We start from the raw sequence: 21,539 nt of genomic DNA on the forward strand, positions 1-21,539 counted from the left end.
TTGAAAAGCTTACAGTAAGTGAGGGTTGTCATTTTGAACGTGATTTTTTATTGTACAGCACTCTAGATGTAAAAGATATTGATAGGACAAAATGTCTAGCAGTCCTGGGATATCCTTTGTAAATTTTGGATGGCCTCTTGTGAGTAGTTGAAAAAGCACTGAATTTAGAGTTAGAAATCATGAGTCCAAGTCCAATTCTGCCACTAAATAGTTGTGTGACCTTGATAATGTCTCTTTCTTTTTTTAAAATTTATTTATTTAATTTATTTATTTTTGGCTGCGTTGGGTCTTCATTGCTGCGTGGGCTTTCTCTAGCTGTGGTGAGTGGGGGCTACTCTTCATCGTGGTGTGTGGGCTTCTCATTGCGGTAGCTTCTCTTGTTGCGGAGCACGGGCTCTAGGGCATGGGCTCGGTAGTTGCAGCATGCAGGCTCCATAGTTGTGGCTCGCGGGCTCAGTAGTTGTGGCTCGCAGGCTCTAGAGCACAGGCTCAGTAGTTGTGGTGCACGGGCTTAGTCGCTCCGCTGCATGTGGGACCTTCCTGGACCAGGGCACGAACGCGTGTCCCCTGCATTGGCAGGAGGATTCTTAACCACTGCGCCACGAGGGAAGCCCCAATAACGTGTCTTTCTTTCTCCCAACTTCATTTTACTCAACAGTCCAGTGAGAGAATAAAGCTAAATGATATTTGAAGTCGTTTCTGGCTTTACTAACTGTTATTCTATGGCTTTTGCCTTCTTGTCATTTGCTCCTTGACTCTACTGAGCTTTCCAGTTAGTTGGATGCTAATTAGTTGCAAGATTACTAATTCTAGGTGAGGTCCCCAAACAAGTCAGATAAATTTAAGTTGAGAAATCATGATTCCTTTCAGGATTTCCAGTAGCCAAGAGGAAATGAGGAAAACACTATATATCCCTGTGTGTCAGAGGGTAGCGATAATGACAGGCAAGTATAATCAAGAAGGCAGTCTTAGGCCAATGCATGACTAGTCTATGATTCCGTTTTGCCTGATACATAATCGGTATTCAGTAAAAGTTTGTTGAATAAATGAATTTAAGAACAAAATCCTTCATAGAGAAAGGATTCAACATGCAACACCTTATGCAGAAATTTATCTTGCCTTGGGTCATATTGTGAAGCAGCAGTAGTTTCAATATTTTCTTTCATATTGTCATTCTCTGTCTAATTGTGATATAAATATAACTTCATTTTTGTGTTTCTTATTCAAAGGTAAAAATACAGTCTGTTTTGGGTTTAAGTTCCAGTCAGCCACTACTGTATCGCATTGTGTAAATTCATGATAATTTTTTTCTGTGTAGTGACAACAATGCAGAGAGAAAATAGGCTCAGGTTTAATAATATATTTGCCCAATGGAGATGTATGTTTAGAGGTCAAAGAAGTACATGAAATCACTATACTCTTGAAGTTGGTCTTACCTTGTTGATCTTTCTGTGTTGTCCCTGAATAATTAACATGAACCAATCTTTCTCCTTTGTGTTCTTCAATCCGCTCAGCAGGGAACCAGGGAGAGAATATTTCTGTGGAAGGAAGACCTGGTTTCCACAAATTCTTCTATGCTCAAGTGGGAATATAATCACTGAGTTTAGAGCATGGCACAAAGCTGAATTTGACTGTTTGTTAGGTGGCCTAACCTGAGGGGAGTTAATGCTATTTCAGTTGCTGTGATTATTATATATTGTGCATGTTTGTTTTTTTAAAATTTATTTATTTTATTTTTTTTGGCTGCATTGGGTCTTCGTTGCTGTGCACAGGCTTTCTCTAGTTGCAGCGAGTGGGGGCTACTCTTTTCTGCGGTGCGCGGGCTGCTCGTTGTGGTTGCCCTTCTTGTTGCAGAGCACGGACTCTAGGCGTGCAGGCTTCAGTAGTTGTGGCATGCAGGCTCAGTAGTTGTGGCACATGGGCTTAGCTGCACCGCGGCATGTGGGATCTTCCCGGACCAGGGCTCAAACCCATGTCCCCTGCATTGGCAGGCGGATTCTTAACCACTGCGCCACCAGGGAAGTCCCAACTGTGTATGTTTTAATCAGTAGTTCAGGTTTTGGATTTATGTCTCATGACAGGTTCATGAGGGGTACAGTTTGAAAAGCAATTTAAAAAAATTGAAAGTAGAAAATGTTTTCTATTCTCCATATTTCATAAAGATTTCTTATTTGGTCAGCAGCGTAAATGTTGGAGGTAATTATGAGTGAGTTGTATATGCTCTCTGGTCCTAGGGTTCAGGATATTTGTTTGGATAATAGAACAATCCCAAGTGCAGATAGTCTCAAGGGAGGAACGGCTGTGAGCTTGGGGAGAAAGGCAAGAAAATCTTTCTCTGAGAGTCTTTAAAGAATGACAGATTCCTTCCCATAGGGACATGGAATACTTCAAAACTGCATGTTCCAATCGGAGGAATAGTTTTCAACGAAGGTTTCTCAACCTTGCCCCTGTTGATATTTCAGCCTGGATAATTCATTGCTGTGGGAGGCTGTCCTGTGCATTATAGGCTGTATAGCAGCAACCCTGACCTCTACCCATTAGATGCCAGGGTCCCTGCTCCTCAGTCATGGCAACTAAAAATGTCCCCAGACATTGCCAAATGTGGGCCCATTTGTCCCCAGTTGAGAAACACCCTTTTAGATTAATGGCTAGACAAAATCTATTGTTTCCTTACCTGCTCACTTTACTCACCCCTCTTCAGACTCTTGCAATTTCTTTTTTCCCTTCCCACCTTCCCCCTTCCTATTCCTTTCTTCTTAAGCCTTTGTTGGAGGGTTTAGATAATTCTCCAGTCTATAACATAATTGGGGTTGGAAACCACCGCTATAGATTCAATGTTTGTATCGCCCCAAAATTCACATGTTGAAAACTTAACGCTCAAGGTGATGGTATTAGGTAGGGTTTTTCGAGGTGATTAGGTCATGAGGGAAGAGCCCTTGTTAATGGGATTAGTGCTCTCATAAAAGAGAGCTCAGATTGCTCCCTACCCCCTTCTGCCACGTGAGGACACAGCAATAAGTTGTCAGTCTGCAACCCAGAAGAGGGCCTTCACTGGAACCCTACCATGCTAGCACCCTGATCTTGGACGTCCAGCCTTCAAAACTGTGAGAAACATATTTCTGTTTGTTATAAGCCAGCCAGTCTATGGTATTTTGTTATAGCAGCCCAGGCGGACTAAAACAACCACTAAACTAAATCCATTTAGTCAGTGTATCATTGCTGACTAATAGCTAGACAGCCTATAACAAGGGAGGCCAGAGTGACCCCTAAAGCAACTAACAAATGATCTCCTACCCTTGCATATACAGCCATATCTATCTACCTATCATCTATCTATCCATCATCTACCTCTCTATAAAATTTCCTTTCTTATTCTATTCCTTTCTCTTCCCCTACACTCTTCATTCTTCCTATATTCACACTTTATTCTCTCTTTCTTATCTTTATATCTACACCACTCTTGGGCGTTTCTTAGCTCTTCTGATATTTCTAAAAAGCTTACATGAGAACACAGAAGCCTGAAAAAAAATGGCATATTTGGGAAACCGTATATGACATAGGATGTTCAGAGCTTAGAGAGCACGGGAGACAATAGCTGAGGTGAGTCAGAGAGGCCTGCAGAGGCCAAATTATGAAGGCTCTTATAAAAGTAACAGACCTTCATTCAAAAACAGGAAAAACACGGGAAATCAGAAAGAAAAATATATCTACAAATTCTGTTACCCAAAGATAGTTACTATTAAGATTTCCATACGTTTTCTTTGGGGTTAGATTTCTGCAGAATAGGGATTTGAAATTGGAATTGTTGTTGTTTTTGTGTGGGAAGGGACAGCACGTAGTTGTGGTTGTGCTGTATATATGAATTCTGGGTTTTGTTTCCCAACATGGAAAACCACTTATTGCCTTAGAAATTATCTGATTAACGGGAACAGAAATGCTTTAAAAAACCAAATCTAGTAAAAAGGAGGTTTTAAAAAATGATACAGGATAGTCTCACAGGGAAAGGACAGTGAGTACAACAAGGCCTAATGAGAGATAGAGCTCTCCCCATTGTTCTGTTTCTTTCTGGGGCCACATGCGTGCTTCTCTCTGCACACATGCTCTATTCTCAGGCTTCATTCTAAATGGGATTTTTTAATCTGTTCCCCTGTTCTGCTGCAACTTCAGCTCTGGCTCAAAATGACCTTGCATTTTGGCTTTCCTAGCTGACAGGTTTCTGTGTCTAGATTTCTGAGAGAGAAAGATGGAGAGAGAGAGAGGAAGAGAGAGAGAGAGGAAGAGAGAGAGGGGAAGAGAGGGAGGGAGAGAAAATATCATTGTCTCTGAGGTTGGATGTCCAATTCTGGTCCAATTAACTATGACCGTGAGCAGTGGGGAGTGGGTTTGGGAAAGTCATGGATAGGGATGCTCTGTCCAGGGCTCTTTGCAGAGAGACAAAGGTCAGCATATCTAATATGCTTTTATGGTTAAAAATTCTTAATATTTTTTCTGACGTCATAATGTTCCATGGAATGAATGGACTAGACTCCTTCCATATTTGAATCTGCTCTCTTATGCAAAAGGACATTGAGAATCATGGGTTGGAATTTTTTAGGGCTGAAGACTGGAAGTGTCAAACACCACTTTTTCTCACCCTTCACATTTCACTACCCAGAACTTAGTCACATGACCATACCTAATGGAAATGGTGACTGGGAAATGTAGTCTATCTGTGTGCCCAAGAGAAAAGGAGAACATGGACGTTGGTCAGGAGTGGACAGTTTCTGCCTCAGGCCACATCTTTGATTTTTGAGGCTGATATTTCAGAGGACAGCCGTGCCCTTTGCCAGTTTCTCCCTTAGAGAAACGTTATGCTGAATAGGTTAGAGGACTGATTTGAGTGGCATTTCTTATGTTATTTTATAACATTATAAAAAACATTCTTGCCTTTATTATACATGTATGAGTAAGACTTTCAGAGAAGTGAAAGCTAATGAAAGCAAGTGCTGATCAACATCCTTTAAAAGTTGCATGAGAATGATAATCTAGATTTTTAACCTGAAGAGCTCAGTGGTAAACTCTCAGGTTCTGTCCTTATTATACTCCTTTGTATTTAGTTTGAAACACTCTCTCTTTAAAATAAAATGTCTTTGCTAATATAGATTACAATTCAATAAAAAGAAATGATACAGAAAAGTATACCATGTCAACTGGCTCATAAAACAAACGAGGATAATACATATCTGAGGAAAATGAGAGTGAATAAAAAGGTAATTAAGGTATATGATACTCTGCCCGCTATCCACTCCTCTAAAAAGAGAAATAAATAAATAAGCCAAGTAACCAGTGAAGACCAATTCTACAAAATCAGCAGGTTGCTCTGGTGAGTAAAATTGGGAATGGACTTTCAGCTTTTGTAAAGGGAAGCATAATTGAATTTCTTTATAAAATGAATGAAATTCTCTTAAATCTTAGAAAATTTGGGGTCTGGTTTAATTTTAAACGTGTGCTAATAAATTTTGCCTAGGTTCCATGTTTGTTCCCATTTAAAATGGTTCCCTGGTGGGAAATGAACTCTTGAAAACTGTGGGGTGGCATTTTGTTATGCCTTCATGGAGAAGATGTATAAAATCATAAGAGGATTGAAAGTGTCACCCATCAGTAGCTTTCCAGATTGTTTCTAGTTTGAAAGGATTACAGCTTCCACACCATATCTTGGGACCTAAATTACCTTTAAATACAAAGAGAATGAAAAAATGGTAAGATTACTAATCTAAGTAAATAATTTTTATATGTTGGCCTTATCCTTTTAATACAGGAACGTGTACATTAATAGAAAATACTAATTTGATATTTACCCTTCAAGTGGTGTAGGATTTTTTAATATCGATTTTTAAATTATAAAGTACATCTATAGAGCATGGATTTAACTTAGAGATAGAGAGGATGACTTGAAAGGGCATTATTATGAAGTGGAGGATAATTGTTCATTTTCATTTATTTTGGAGTCTACTAAAGCATCTTGGTCAAACATTATAGAATACGTAGTATTTTCTTTCTCTAGCATTTATATATATGCCATATATATATATATAGATATATATATATATATATATATATATATATATATATATTCCAACCCTGCTAGCTCCAATGTATCTCTAAATGTCCTGTTACAGAAATGTTTAATTTATATTGGGAAGTCTGATACACTGTTGAATGAAAAATGTTCTGATGTATTCTAAACAAGGAGACATGACAGTTCACTTTCATAAGTATGTATCCTCCTAATATCATTTGTCAATTCTATAATTAAAAGAGTTGAAATAAATATATCCATAAAAACATATTCAGTGGAATAATACGCTCATATATGTTCATTCTGAACAGAGAAATGCCAGATGATCATGTGATTTAAGAAGATTTTATTACCTTAATGATTAGCAGTAAGAGTGACATCAGGGATGTCATGAGTTAGTATGTGCACAGTGGTTAAGTAAATGGGTTTCATTGTTCGTGCATAGAAGTAAAAATATTTATTAAGCACCTAGTCTTTGTGAGGCACAATTCTAGATGCTGGGGATACAGCAATAAATAAGACAAACGAAATTTCTACTCTCATGTAGATTGCATCCTAGTAATCAGAAAAACTGAAGTAGATTCTATCATTTACTGGTTGCGTGACCTTGGGAAATGTACTTAAACTTAGTAGCTCAACCTCAGCCTCCTAAACTATGACATGTGGATAATATCATCTACTTTATAGGGTTACTTTGAGGATTCAGTGAGAAAACAAACCCCACAAATTACTTTAGCAGAGTGCCTGGCACATAGATGTTCAGTAAGTGGTCATTGCTATTGCCATTATCATTCACAGCGATTATTTCTAATTATTAGTATTTTTATTAACAATAATTCTTTCCTTACTCAGATGTCTCAAATAGAGACGAAATGTGACTCAACTATTTTTTGACTTATTTGTTTCCTTTAGATTATGTGAAAATAAAATGAAAGCTTGTAATTGTCCTTTTATATTCAGGAAACCAGGAGATATTTGCTCACGAGTGAAACAGTTATTTTAGAGTCCCCAAGCCTCATTCATTCTGTACAGAGAATCAAGAGCCTTTAGAAAAAGCAAAAACATCATGCAAATCAATATATATTCATTGAGTACCTTTGAAGTATGAGACAAGGAACCTAGAAGTTGACTTGGTCCCTGCCCTAACGGAATATACAATCCAGAGGCAGTTGAGGAGGTAGGGTAGATACTACTTCTGATTAAAAGACAAGAGGGAATAATAGCCACAAAAAAGATTTTTAAAAGAGCTCTCCCATTAGCTGCTAACTACCTCATTTGGAAAATCACATGAATACCAATCTAGACCATAGAGTATTACCATTTAAGAATAGATTATAGAACTAAGGCTTAAGCCTAGAAAAATTAAGGTTTAGATATATATATCCTGCAAGTATATTTTTTTAAAAATCTCTTAAAAATTATGAACAACATGGAGAGACTATAAACTTTTTTATGAACACTTGGCATATAAGGTTTGAATGGGACATATGGACAGGGTGACTTAAAATTTGGAAGAAAGAAACCTAGGGCAAATAAAATGAAATCCACCTTTATATAGTTGTTAATAACAAAAAAAAAAATTGTTACCCCCAAGAGGTTGTCCAAGCTGATAATACCATTTAGGCTCAGAGAGAGTTTGGATAAATACTCTTTTTAGGAGCATTTATCCTAAAAAGGAATATCAAGAATAGGCTATTATGCAAAAACTAGAGATGTTGAGGTTGATATCTTGCCAGTAACCACGCTTTGCCACAAAAGAACACTAGATATTCACTAGATATTCTTGTCAGAGAAGAAAATGGGGCTGACTCAGCATGACATTTTCTTTTATCTTCTCATGTTTTTGGAGGCATAAGAATGAATACCTATGAATAGACATTTCTTCAAAGAGGATATGAAAAATGGCCAACAAGCATATGAAAAGATGCTCAGCATCACTAACCATCAGAGAAATGCAAATCAAAACCACAATGAGGTATCACCTCATACCCATTAGGATGGCTATCATCAAAAAGACAAGAAATAACAAGTGTTAGCAAGGATGTGGAGAAATGGAACCCTTTGCACTGTTGGTGGGAATGTAAAATGATACAACTACTATGGAAAACAGTATGGAGATTCCTCAAAAAAATAAAAATAGAGCTGACATATGATCCAGCAATCCCACTTCTGTGTATATACTTAAAAGAATTGAAAGCAGGATCTCAAAGAGATATTTGCACACCCATGTTCATAGCAGCATTATTCACAGTAGCCAAGAGGCGGAAGCAACCCAAATGTTCATCGACAGATGAATGGCTAAACAAAATATAGTATATACGTACAAGTCATCAGCCTTGAAAAGGAAAGAAATCCAGTCACACAGATAAAACTTGAGGACGTTAAATTAAGTGAAGTAAACAAGTCACAAAAAGACAGATATTGTGTGATTCTACTTATATGACATATCTAAAATTGTCAAATTTGTAGAAACAGAAATGAGAATGGTGGTTACCAGAGGCTGGGGAGAGGGGGAAAGAGGAGTTGTTTAATGAGTGTAGAGTTTCACATTTGCAAGATGAAGAAGTTCTGGAGATCTCTTTCTCAATAATGTGAATATACTTAATACTACTGAAATATACACTTAAAAACGGTATAGGATGGTAAATTTTGTGTTCTGTGTTTTTTATCACAATAAAAATGCATTTAATAATTTTTTTAAAAGAATAAATACCTGAATTCCACTGTCTTATCTGAATGTGATTTGGCCCTAACACCTTGACTCAAGGCCTTTTTATTGCAGTCTTCTTCTTTATTATTTTTTTTAAATCAACCTCAGCTTCTAACTGGAGGTAAGTTGAATTCCTTCCTTTGGGTATAAAAATTAGTCTAATATTTGTAGCTAAGGGAATGCAGGTTTAGAGACTCATAAGTATGTTTACAAGATGTAAAAGAAAAAATTCATTGGTCATTTATGCATCTGTTGTTAGAAAGCTGTAGATTTCTGTCTATTTCCTATAGAATTTCAAGTGCCACATTAAATCGCATCATTTAGTGCTAACAGGTACCCTCAGAATTATGTTGTATGTAGGGTTTAAAAAGAGAAAGTACATTTTCCCCTTTTTTATAGATGATTTTAAAATCCTTACAGGAATATTTATTAAATTCCCATTTACCAGCACTGGGTCTCATCAGTCTTAAAGATATATATTTTTTTCAATTTCCTTATATGCCCATTTCCTTTTGGCAATATCTTACTTTTCCTTTTTAAATTTGAAATTGAATATTAAAACAGATGCAAAGGAGAGTACTACTTACACATAAACTCTTGAACTGCATTTTTATCATTTCCTCTGTGGAAAAAAACCTAATTGTATGAAATTGATAGCAACATTTTAGTATATCCTCAGGTCCCCTGGGAAAAGCAATGTGCTTAGACAGATGATCTGATTTTATGAGCACATAGCTGAAGTCTAGCAGTGTGCATTTGTCTTTATGCTCCTACTTTTTTCAGGGACTATGAAAACACATTTAGGCAGTAGTTTCGCTTTCCAACAATGGACTGCAAAGCCTTTGACAGTACATAGCATTTGCATTGCTGTTGTTCATGATGCACATCAAAGTATAGATCACTTTCAGCAGAGAATCTTAATCTCAGTTTGTTAATAAGAAAACAGGAACCTTAGTATGTGAACTCATTTTATTATCTACCCTCACTGAGGACTGTGATTTGGATTCCACTCAAATATGAATTAGTTTAAATGTTGCTCTGCTGCAACTGTCGAATTTATTCATTATGTTGTAATATTTTACTTATGAAACTGCATTTGGAAATCCTTTGGTATATATCAAGATGAAATTACAGTGCTCAGGGATATTGATTATTGCTTGTAATTGCCATCATAATAGCCAACAATTCTCTGTCTTTCTTTGTCTTTCTTCTACCTCTTAATGATATACCAAACCAAATCAATATCCAGCATATGGGGCCACTTACATTGTCTCAAAAATCCAATTGTTCTCCTTCATAAATACGCAAAGGATCGAAGATTTTAATCTCCAAACAGTGAATAAAAAAGCCCCATACTGCTAGATTTCTCTTCTATCCCATAGGAACATATCAGAGTGTTGCTGTATAGGATCAGTTATACGCAAGTGACATATTATCGCCTCCAGTGTAACCACAAAGTTGTGGTGGGGAAATGGGGAGGCTTCTCCACTCTGCTGTTTGTAAAGTGCTATACTTCTTCCTCAACTAGTCAATTAGATGGCCAAAGGGGAAAACATAGGCTGGGAGAGATAACCAGACATTAAAGAAGAAATCTACCTCCTTATGACATGGAGGTGATTATTTCAGGGACTAAAGAGGAAGTACAATCAAATGGAAGAAACATAATGCTGTGAGTCACTTTTTCAATAAAATATGTTTATCTTATTTCTACTACATACTGTTTGTCCATTCTGGGGATACGTTCAGTGCCTTTAGAAGCAGCAATAACTCCTTTACAGTCTTAACGACTGAAGACTAGCTTCTTTCTAATGGTTCCCCATTCATTCAAAAAAGTTAAGGTGGTCTTTAAAACTTACTATGAGAACATGTGACATACAGAAAAATAGATATGTATTATGAAGTACTGTTTGAATAGATTGTATTTGGTTAGCCCTGGTCAGTTAACCCAGAAGATTAGATAGAACCTGGTGGTAATCTGGTGAAGACTGGTTGGCAGGTAGCACAGTGTAGTGGAAATACACTATTTTGCAAGTCCTCGATTCTAACTACATTGATATCATTAACTACTGATGTTTCTTTTAAATAATCCACTTTTATTCTCTGGGCCTCCATTTCCCTAACTGCAAAATGAGGGTGTTGGGCTGCTAGCTGATTTCTGAGATCTCTCTAACTCTGTGATTCTGTAGCCATCATTCTCACGTTTTTCTCTCAGGTCCCAAAGGCCTGAGAGAAAAAGGGTAAAAGTGTGGCTCAATCCAATATCATCCACATGCCAAAATCAACACAAAGCATGCTTCTTCTGTGCCCTATAAGGCCTGGATTCAAAGCTTCATGTGTCCACTAACTGCAGAACCCTGATATACTGTACTGTAATGTCGTGGTTAAGATCAATGGCTCTGGAGCCAGACTGCTTGGACTTGAAAGTTGCCTTTACCAGTACTAGCTGCGTGACCGTGGACAAATTACTTAACCTCTCTGTGCACTGGTTTTCTCATCTGTAAATGTACATACTTACTGTAATGGGATTGTTGTGAAGATTAAATTATGTTATGCTTTCTGAATTAATTAGAATAATGTCTGGCACAAGTAAGCACTTAATGAATGTTACCTCTTATTATCATTATTATGATAACTATTATCATTACCTCTTTGCTCCTACTAAACCTCTTTCGATCTCTGTTTCATCATCTGTAAGATTATAATAATAATATCAACCCCACAGATGTATTAGGATCAAAATATTGCATATACTGTACCTACTTTGGTGCCTGGCTTTTCTAGGTGCTCAATAAATTATGTTCACATAAATAGAACCCACTATTCATGTGGTTGGTATTAGTCACTGCATTTTTCCCACTGACCCCATTCATGTGGTTGGTATTAGTCACTGCATTTTTCCCACTGACCCCACTCCCAATCTTTTTGATACTAGTTACAAGAACAATACAAGCTCAAGGCAGAAAACTTCAAAAAATACCCCTACTATCCAAAGGTAACACAAATTATTATCTTTCCATGAGCATATATATTTTTTTATTTTAAAAATTGTATTCTATTGCCCATATTGTTTTGAAACCTACTTGCTTTTACCTGGTGATATCTGTAAACACTTTTCCTAGTGAATAGATATTCTTTTACAGTACAATTTGTAATGGTTGTATAGTATTCTACTGCGTGTTTATAAAATAATATACTTACCCAACTATCTATTAATGAGCATTTGGGTGTTTATCTTTTGCTGTTATAAATAACACTTCAATGAATGACTTTTTATATACATTGTCATACACATCATTTCCTAAGGATAAATTCCTATAGGCATAATTTTTGGACAAGGAATATGCATATTTTAAGTCTTTTGTTACGTAATGCCAAATTATCTTCCAGAAAGGCGTGTGAATCTCCACTCCCCTCGGCAATCCTGCCCTTTAAATAACTTTTATCCTCATATACTAAAGCAAAACTCTCTAATGTGGATATTTTCATTAACTGGCATGTTGACAGTTGTTTTTTCCTTTAAACATGTATGCTTTTGTTCTTTAAAAATGGAAGCTAAAATCAGTCTTAAAATATTCTTAATGATTTATGCATTTGGGCGTATGTGACATGTACAAGGTGATGTTGGCTCTTTGCTCAGCGGAAGGGTCTTGTGATGTATTACATGAAAATGTGGCACCAGAATGTTTTTTGTTTAGCAGTGCATTTTACTGCCCCAGGCAGCATAGTAGAGTAGATTGAGGACTTTGGAGCTGGAATGGCTTGAGATCTCATTCTGGCTTTGTTATTCATTTCCTAGGTGGATTTAAGCAAGTTACTTAACCTCTTTCGGCCTCCATTTCCTTAAATACACCATGCAGATAATAATGTAGCCTATTTCATATGAATGAATACTAACTGAGATAATGAGTGTTTAACACAATGCATGGCACTTAGTACCCGATAAGGGTAGAGTATTGCACAAAAACATATTTTTATGCCAACTCCTTACATGTGAATAAATCACTACTGTTTATGAAATACCCATATTACAATAGTCATGAGCTGTCAATAATCATCCTCTAGTAATTCAAACATGACAGCAATATGAAGTTCCAGGACAGGCAAAAGTAATGTAGGGTAGAAAAAATGCAAAATAGTGGTTGCCTTTGGGGGTTAGGGAATAGGGATTTACTTCAAAAGGCAGGAGGGCACTTCCTGGGGTGATGGGAATGTTCTGTATCTTGATAGGGGTTTAGGTTACACAGGTGATTGCATTTTCAAGTCTCAGTAAATGTACACTTAAAATTTGTGCATTTCATTGTGTATAATTTTTTATATTATATTTACATATAACAGTTTATAAGTTTAAGGTGTCCAGCATGTTGATTTGGTACATTTATATATTGCAGTACAATTGCCATTTGTAATGTTAGCTAACACCTCTGTCACATAATTATCATTTCTTTCTTGTGGTGGGAATAGTTAAGGTCTACTGCCTCAGCAAGTTTGATATTTATTTTACATTATTATTGTCTATAATAATACTGTGCATTAGATCTCCAAGACTTATTTATCTGCTAGTTGCAAATTTGTAACCTTAAACATCTCCCTATCCCCCACCTCTCAGCTCCCGGTAACCAACACTCTCCTCTTCATTTTAACAAGTTCATGGATGGACCTCGAGGATATTATGCTGTGAGATAAATCAGACAGAGAAAGACAAATACTGTATGATATCACTCATATGTGGAATCTAAAAAACTCAAACCCATCATGTATAAATTTTACATTAAAAATCTGTAAAAAAATTACTGAACTCTAGATAATAATATGAAAGTTGAAATATGTGAAGGGAAGTGTACCGATGTATGCAGCTTACTTTGAAATGCTTGAATAAAAAATGAAATGAAATGTTTTAAAAAAAGATGGACTAAGATAGGAATGGAGAGATGGATAAATATGTGATAGAGTGAATATAGTCATATGTTAAATATAGAATTTAGTTGACAAGTACATCTGTGGTTTTGGGTTTTTTTTAATTTTTAAAATTGTTTATTTGATAACAATCTTTTAAAATTTGAATCTAGCATTTCTAAGGCCAGTGCTGCTCAACTGGATACGCACATCAAACTTACCTAGGACGTTTTATTAAAAAATACATGCTTAGGACCTACTCCAGATTTACTGAATCTCTTTACTTGATATTCTCTTGAGTAGATGTGTGTTTATTATAAAATTCTTTCCTTTGGCTATGTGTTTGGCAGTTTTTATAATAAAATATTGGGTGAAAATATGTCTGTCAAAGCTGGTCTCTAAATAAAATACTGGTCTCTAGGCCATTGATATTATCAAAATGCTTGATGATACTTCTCTTTCTCTTTTTGAGTATTATATTTAATGAAAGGGAGCAGTATAGTTAATACCATCAAATGTGGAATGTTAATGCTTAGAATTTGAGAATTTCATTAGTCAACAAGTCAGGGAACAGAAGACCTCTTTCCTCCTCTTAAAAGTCTAAAATAGGAAAACAAAAAGGAGATCACCAATGGCACTTTGTAGTTAAGTGTTAGGTATAAGAAAATTTTGTTGAGTTCCTCCTAGTTGTCCTGTGCTTTGTCATAGCATGATTGTTTCAAATTAGTGGAATTTGTATTTCTGTAGCAAGTGGCTTTGGTTTTGATAGCCCAAACTTTTGTTTCCTTTCCGCAGGCATTTCCTGTTCAAACATGGATCTGGTTCCTCGGCCATCTTCAGTGCAGCCAGTCAGAACTACCCTCTGACATCCAATACTGTGTACTCGCCTCCTCCCAGGCCACTTCCTCGAAGCACCTTTTCCAGACCTGCCTTTACCTTCAACAAACCCTACAGGTGCTGCAATTGGAAGTGCACGGCCTTGAGTGCCACTGCAATCACAGTGACTTTGGCCTTGTTACTAGCCTATGTGATTGGTAAGCCCTTTTTTCCATGCTTCGCTTTTCTTCTTAATCAACGTATTGTTTTGCTTGTGGTGGAGTTGGGAGCCGGGGGGAGTTTCTCTCTCTACTCTGCGACCTACAAATTTGAACTAAGGCTTAATATTATCAATAACAAATAGAGAGCTCTTTCCGTAGTGTAGTGGTTATCACGTTCGCCTAATACGCGAAAGGTCCCTGGTTCAAAACCATAATTCAAAAAGAGTCATGTACCAAAATGTTCATTGCAGCTCTATTTACAATAGCCAGGAGATGGAAACAACCTAAGTGTCCATCATCGGATGAATGGATAAAGACGATGTGGCACATATATACAATGGAATATTACTCAGCCATGAAAAGAAACGAAATTGAGCTATTTGTAATGAGGTGGATAGACCTAGAGTCTGTCATACGGAGTGAAGTAGGTCAGAAAGAGAAAGACAAATACCATATGCTAACACATATATATGGAATGTAAGAAAAAAATGTCATGAAGAACCTAGGGGTAAGACAGGAATAAAGACACAGACCTACTAGAGAATGGACTTGAGGATATGGGGAGGGGGTAGGGTAAGCTGTGACAAAGTGAGAGAGTGGCATGGACATATATACACTACCAAACGTAAAATAGATAGCTAGTGGGAAGCAGCCGCATAGCACAGGGAGATCAGCTAGGTGCTTTGTGACCACCTAGAGGGGTAGGATAGGGAGGGTGGGAGGGAGGGAGACGCAAGAGGGAAGAGATATGGGAACATATGTATATGTATAACTGATTCACTTTGTTATAAAGCAGAAACTAACACACCATTTAAAGCAATTATACTCCAATAAAGATGTAAAAAAAAAATAACAAATAGATTTCTAATTAGGTTATTTATTTATTTTTTGGTACTTCCTAACCTTAAATACTGCTGAGGAGCGTAAGGATTGCTCTTTGAGAAGAAATATTTATGCTACTAGCACAGTCTTATTGATTGCAATTACTGTAGTTAACCATTTCCCCTTCAATTAAAAGGTTGTTACGGTTTTCTCATTAGAAGTCATAAGTACCAATCTACAATAGCTTCTTAAATTATAGTTAAACAATAATACTGCTACCAAACTTTCAGGTAGCAATTTCATTAAAGTAGTAGTTACTTGGAAGCTATCGGAAAATCCAGGGCATAATCTCTTTCCAAGAATGCAGAGTTTTACACTGGGACTAAAAAAAATGTCTTCTTATTTTCACTAGGTAAATGGCTGCAGAATTGTGTGGTTACTGTGTTTGTGAGGGTAGAAGAGAAAACAGTAGTGAGGCACACTTTCCACTTTTAAGAAAAATGTTGTTCTTGAGGCATCTTGATTAAAGTCACCCTTACTTGATAGCAAATCGTATTGAGTTTTCTGGCTGGCATTTTATTTTGACTGAACATTAATTTCCTTGTCTGAGTGGTTTTACAGTCTAAGATGTAAATTAACTTAAAAAACATGTATTTTGTGGAAGCACTTTTCCTAGAAGAATAGCATATCATGGTAGAAAAAGAATTCTAAGTACGTCACTTGTATCTTCTTTTCAGGTTTAGCCTGATTTCTTAATTGAAGGGGAGCTACCCACAAAGGTACATTGAATATGATTCTGAGAGATAGATTAAAAAGGGATTTAGAGTTTCTTATAATTATAAAAAAGTAAGTTTTGTTGAGTCTGATTTATTAAAAAACGTGAACAATAAGAAATTTCCCATAACCAGTTTTTATAAGAGTCACAGAACAAAGGGTAGTAAGTTAAATAAACAGATATATTTTGTAGGGGAGTCACTGATAATGTCAACAGTATAGGATCATAGCCTATATTGATGTTCATGATTATCTCTTTTCTATTTTCATCGTACAGTCTGAATATGTTTGAACAATGCTTCTATTAAATGTGGATAATATTAACCTATAATATCAAAATGTGTCCTTTATCTCAGACATTTCAGGATAACCCAACGTGTATGTTTATTTGTTTTGTAATAACGTTTAATGAGGAATAGCGCTGAAGGAATGGAGGTTGGAGATGAGAAAGTACTGTAATATAAACAGGGTTTTAATATGGTATCATTCAAAGCAAGGAGTAATTTGAAAAGTTGAAATACATTAGAGGCCCTTTAAAATGTTATTGTTCAATTATGAGACCAACTCTTATCTTGTAGGTTAGCTTCTATTAACTTTTACTATACAGAGAGATAATATTTTAGATTCAAGACTTTACCTCTGGAATAAACAAATCCAGGTATAGCAAGCTTCTTATTAATAGGTTTATACTGTGTTCAAACCTATGTTTCTATTTAAATTTATTATATGGCCACTCATATAAAAAATTGTATTATATACTCTGAGACTTGTTTAGTTAGATTATGTTGATTCATTTCAGAAGCAAAAGTGGAGGACTTCCCTTGTGGTCCAGTGGTTAAGACTCTGCGCTTCCACTGCAGGGGGCACGGGTTTGATCCGTGGTCGGGGAAGTTCCACATGCCATGTGGTGCGGCCAGAAGAAAAAAAAAAGTGAAAGCAGAATGTTTCAGTTATTTCAAGGACTGCCTTTTTTAATAGGGTAAACAATGGCATATAAATCTGATATGACAGTAAGGTTGTATAGTACAACGGTTATGAGCATGGATTTTTCAGACCTCTGCCGCTTCTTAGGCATGTTACCTTGGGCAAATTATTCACCCTTTTAAGGCCTCCGTTTCCTCATCTGTAAAACTGTCTTAAAACAGTATCTGTAACATAGGGTTTTCATAAGAATTAAATGAGTTAATATAACTAAAGAACTTGGAATAGGACTTAAAACACAGTAAGTATACTATAAATGTTAAATATTATTATTGTTGTTGTTACCATAACTACCTATATAATCATTATTCACTATTAAAATTCACTGGTTCTCAGAGTTAGCCATTTTATTCATGGCTGTACCCCAGCACTAAGAACAGTGCCTGGCCCATAGCAGCCCTGTCGGTAAAAGTTTATTGAAAAAAACAAATTATGCTAAGCACTCTACTTGTATTAGCTCATTGCATTATCAGAACAGTCCTTAAGGTAGCTATCAGTATTAAATCTATTTTATAAATGAGGAAACTGAGGCACAGCCAAGGTAAGAGATCACATAGAGGTCACAGCACTAAAAAGTAGGGATCCTGAGCTTTGAGCTTTAAGCCAGAGAAGCAGACTGACCCCAGAGGACATGCTGTTGAGTGCTAGGCCTTGCTGCCCTTCTAGCACTGCAGCAGAACTTACAGATCATTTACTTCTTGGTCTACTAAATAAATCCACCATTTTTTTTCTTATTAAATCACAAATTAAATTAGATTTACCAGGTCATCCACTGCAGTAGTTACTGCAACTGAGATTCGTGGATCAGTGAGAGATATCTGTTGAAATGCTTTTCTGTGTGACTTTGAAAATGCAGAAGTATCAGGCTAAATACTAGCACAGTAGGTTGAGTGGGTTCAAAATGAGGAGATGTTGATGGCAAACACTGGAACTTTGTTCTGAGTTCTGTCATGGACTGGACATTATGTGACTTTGGATAATCAGTTAAAATCTCTTCCTCTACTTACCTCATCCATCACTGACCACCTCAGGAGGGCAGAGTAAGAATTCATAAAGAGGCATTCAAGTGAAAGATGTCGCATAAGAACTGTAACATACAAGATGATTTTTAAATGGCTTTCTGTGGTTGAAATAAAAAAGTATTATATTTCAAAATATGAAACCATTTCACTCTCAACTCTTGCTGAGTCTATAAGAGTCATCTGGTTTTTTTTCAGTCCTCCTTTGCAGTTTCTGTATAACCCAAGTAAGATCTTTCACTGAAACTATTTACCGCTTCTGTTTCCCGTGCAAATTTCTTTCTGCTATTTCATGTTCCTCTATTATCCATTATACATAACCTTTAGATACGAATGGCTATAGGCTGTGCTGCCCTCAATCCACTACGGGAAATCACATCAGTATCAATGGGCCATCAATAGATGTTCTGTGCATTATGGCTCTGTAAGTGGTCATTGGAAAGCAGTGCAAATCCAACAAGTGAAAAGTCAGAGCTGGATTATTCAGGCAACCAGCCCCATCCCCACTCCTACCCACTATACCTTTTGGGTCAGCAAGTAGATAATTTCTTTGAATAAGTTTTGAGGTCATAAAATTCAGTGAAGGGAGGCATGGAAAGATACTGATTATTTGAAGATATTATGGAATGGCTATTGTCATCACTTACCCATAAATCTGTAATATTTTCCATCTGAATCAGAAAATATGTCCTTACACTTCATCCTCTCTGATATTTTGGCATCAGTGATGTATCAGTGCCAGTCAGAAGCACATTTGCTTGAATTTACAAATAAGCCATATGAAGTAGTAGTCAGGAAGACAGATGACCATTTGCAAGGCATCAAGAGGAGGCGAGGTTAAGGTGCTTCATCAATGGTTGTGAAGGGCACAAACTCGGCTTCTTTGGTAATCTTTGATGTTTTGATCAAGTTTCTCCACAGTCAGCAGTTTGTATAAGAGGCAATAGAAACTCACAAGAATACATTGTGCCTGGGGTCAAATGGACTGTTGCATTGAATGACTTGGGGAGTAGGGGTTTCTGTCTCTCAAACCCAATATCATCAGTTAATGATATCAATGTTCTTCTTCTTTTGCCATGAAATTAGTAGTGATTCATACCACCTTCAGGGGATGCAGGTAGTGTCCAAACTCTACAGATGAAATAATTTAAGTCCATGAATCTCCTTGCCATGACATACTATATAGCCCACATGTAGAAAGTTGACCAGAATGGTTGTTAATACAGAATTAGGAGAGATAGAATATTGAGCCCAATTCTGTGATTGAAAGTTTAGGGATGAAACTATTCGACAGGGCAAACGGCCTACTGCACCTTGCTCTCTGCATCAAAATCGAGTAACAATGATTTTAGTGCTTTCTTCTGCCTCCTTTATACTAGTCCAAATTGCTCTACTTTCTAGGGTTGTTATGACGGTGGAGTAAGAACATGCTGAAAGTGATAGAATGAGAGGAGTGGAGTGTGTTTATTTTGCCTCCATCACAAAAAAAAATGCAAATACTTTATAATACAGGGAAGAAACAAAATAGAGTAAGGCAAATTTTGATTTTGGAAAATTCAAGAACTTATTTTTTTTTAATGGAGAGAATTGAAATGGAGTTTTTTTCCCCCATCAGATCTAGATAGACAATGCCCCTTCCCACAAAGTTTGCTAAGTATAGATAAATACACTTAACAAAAACCATCTCTTTCACTTACTAGTAGCTTCATTAATGCCTCCGTGCCTCAGTTTCCTCGTCTATAAAGTGGGAATGTTGATAATACCTTCCTGATAGATTTTCTTTTTAATTAAATGAAGGGAAACATGTAAAACACCCAGGACATTGCTTAGCAGATCTAAGTAAAGATTAATGCTTATTATTAGTGGAACAGGATTATTATTAGGATTATTAATTTGAGCTGAGATAAGCATAATGAGCATACAGTTTATCCTAACATAAACTACTTTTGTTTTCCTTCCTCCCAAAGTCATCTAGAACAGTTTTTTCAGAGCTGGAATATCTGTTTCACAAGAATCCTCTAGTGGGTTTGTTGTTTCCTTCTGCCTGGTCTATAATATCTGTAACTTTGCCTTTATTTTACTAATTTCCCTTTTCCTTGGTGTTTTGGCCCTTCAAATGGTTTTGTATTTCTATCTGGAGGCCATATCTAGGTTGAAACACATTTTCTTTAAAATGCATTATAGCTTATAACATTCAAGAAATGACTCAGCATAAAATGCTAAGAAGCATTTTACTTTATCCTATAGACCATAATCAATCCTTTTGGTGTCACATTTATACTTATTACTACTTTCAGTTCACTCTTGTGGACCCATTTATGATAATGATGGCAGTTTCTGCGTTAGCATTGACTTTGCCTCCTGCCCATGAATCTACCAACTTTCTAGCCATCTCTCTAGGCAGGGATCTGGAAAATGGTGGTATAACTTCAGTCTAATTATAAATCTGCCATCCATGCATTTATCAGAACTCTTCTTTAAAAAAAGGTTTATATTTGCATCTGACATCACCTTTTTGGTGTAATATGTCCCATAAGTTTTATCCCCACTATGTTAAGTGGCACTTTTACCTGTCATAAATAAAAGTATAGATTCAATCTGAATTAAACATACTAAAATGACAGGAAGAACCTGTGCCACATACAACTAATTTCAGAACCATAGTTAGCACCTATTGCTGAAAATGAAGGCACTTTAATGAAAGGCAAATACTATACTTCTATTTTTTTTTTTTTGGAACTCTAGCATGCTGTAGTTTAAGACATAAAGAGAGATAATTTCTTGGGTGAGTGAGTAATGGATACTAAACATAAGTCTTGCATGAAGAGATTACTGTTTTGTCTCAAGGAGAGGTATTCACCCTACTAAGTACGTCCCATACACCACTGTCTAAGCCTGGGTAGAGAAATTAAAATGAGGATTTGTGAAATATGGGGTTGGCCAAAAAGTTCGTTTGGGTTTTTGGTACCACCGTATGGAAAACCCGAACGAACTTTTTGGCCAGCCCAATAGATAAAGATCCACTGGAAGGCATAGTAAAAGAGGACTGGGCAGCATGTTAGTAATTTTGGAGGTTTACATGCTTAAGAAGTTTTACAACAGCAAGAATCAATCTTGCAAATTCAAGGGAAAAATTCTCTCTCAAGAAATCTCTTTCAAAGTAAGTAATTTGAGGGCTTCCCTGGTGACGCAGTGGTTGAGAGTCTGCCTGCCGATGCAGGGGACGGGGGTTCGTGCCCCGGTCC

The 21,539-nt window shown here is 36.6% G+C and overlaps 1 protein-coding gene across 8 annotated transcripts in view; it reads left to right on the top strand.

The window, feature by feature from the left end:
- Positions 1 to 21,539, top strand: part of TENM1 (teneurin transmembrane protein 1) — a 799,512-nt gene that overhangs the window by 456,057 nt on the left and 321,916 nt on the right. For all 8 annotated transcript variants that reach the window (XM_060002255.1, XM_060002258.1, XM_060002259.1 and 5 more), the window contains one exon: positions 14,457 to 14,695. In XM_060002255.1, coding sequence (XP_059858238.1) covers positions 14,457 to 14,695 — 239 coding nt within the window. The remainder of the gene's footprint in view (positions 1 to 14,456; positions 14,696 to 21,539) is intronic.

Source organism: Delphinus delphis, chromosome X (assembly GCF_949987515.2).
Source record: "Delphinus delphis chromosome X, mDelDel1.2, whole genome shotgun sequence".
NCBI classification, from domain to species: domain Eukaryota; kingdom Metazoa; phylum Chordata; class Mammalia; order Artiodactyla; family Delphinidae; genus Delphinus; species Delphinus delphis.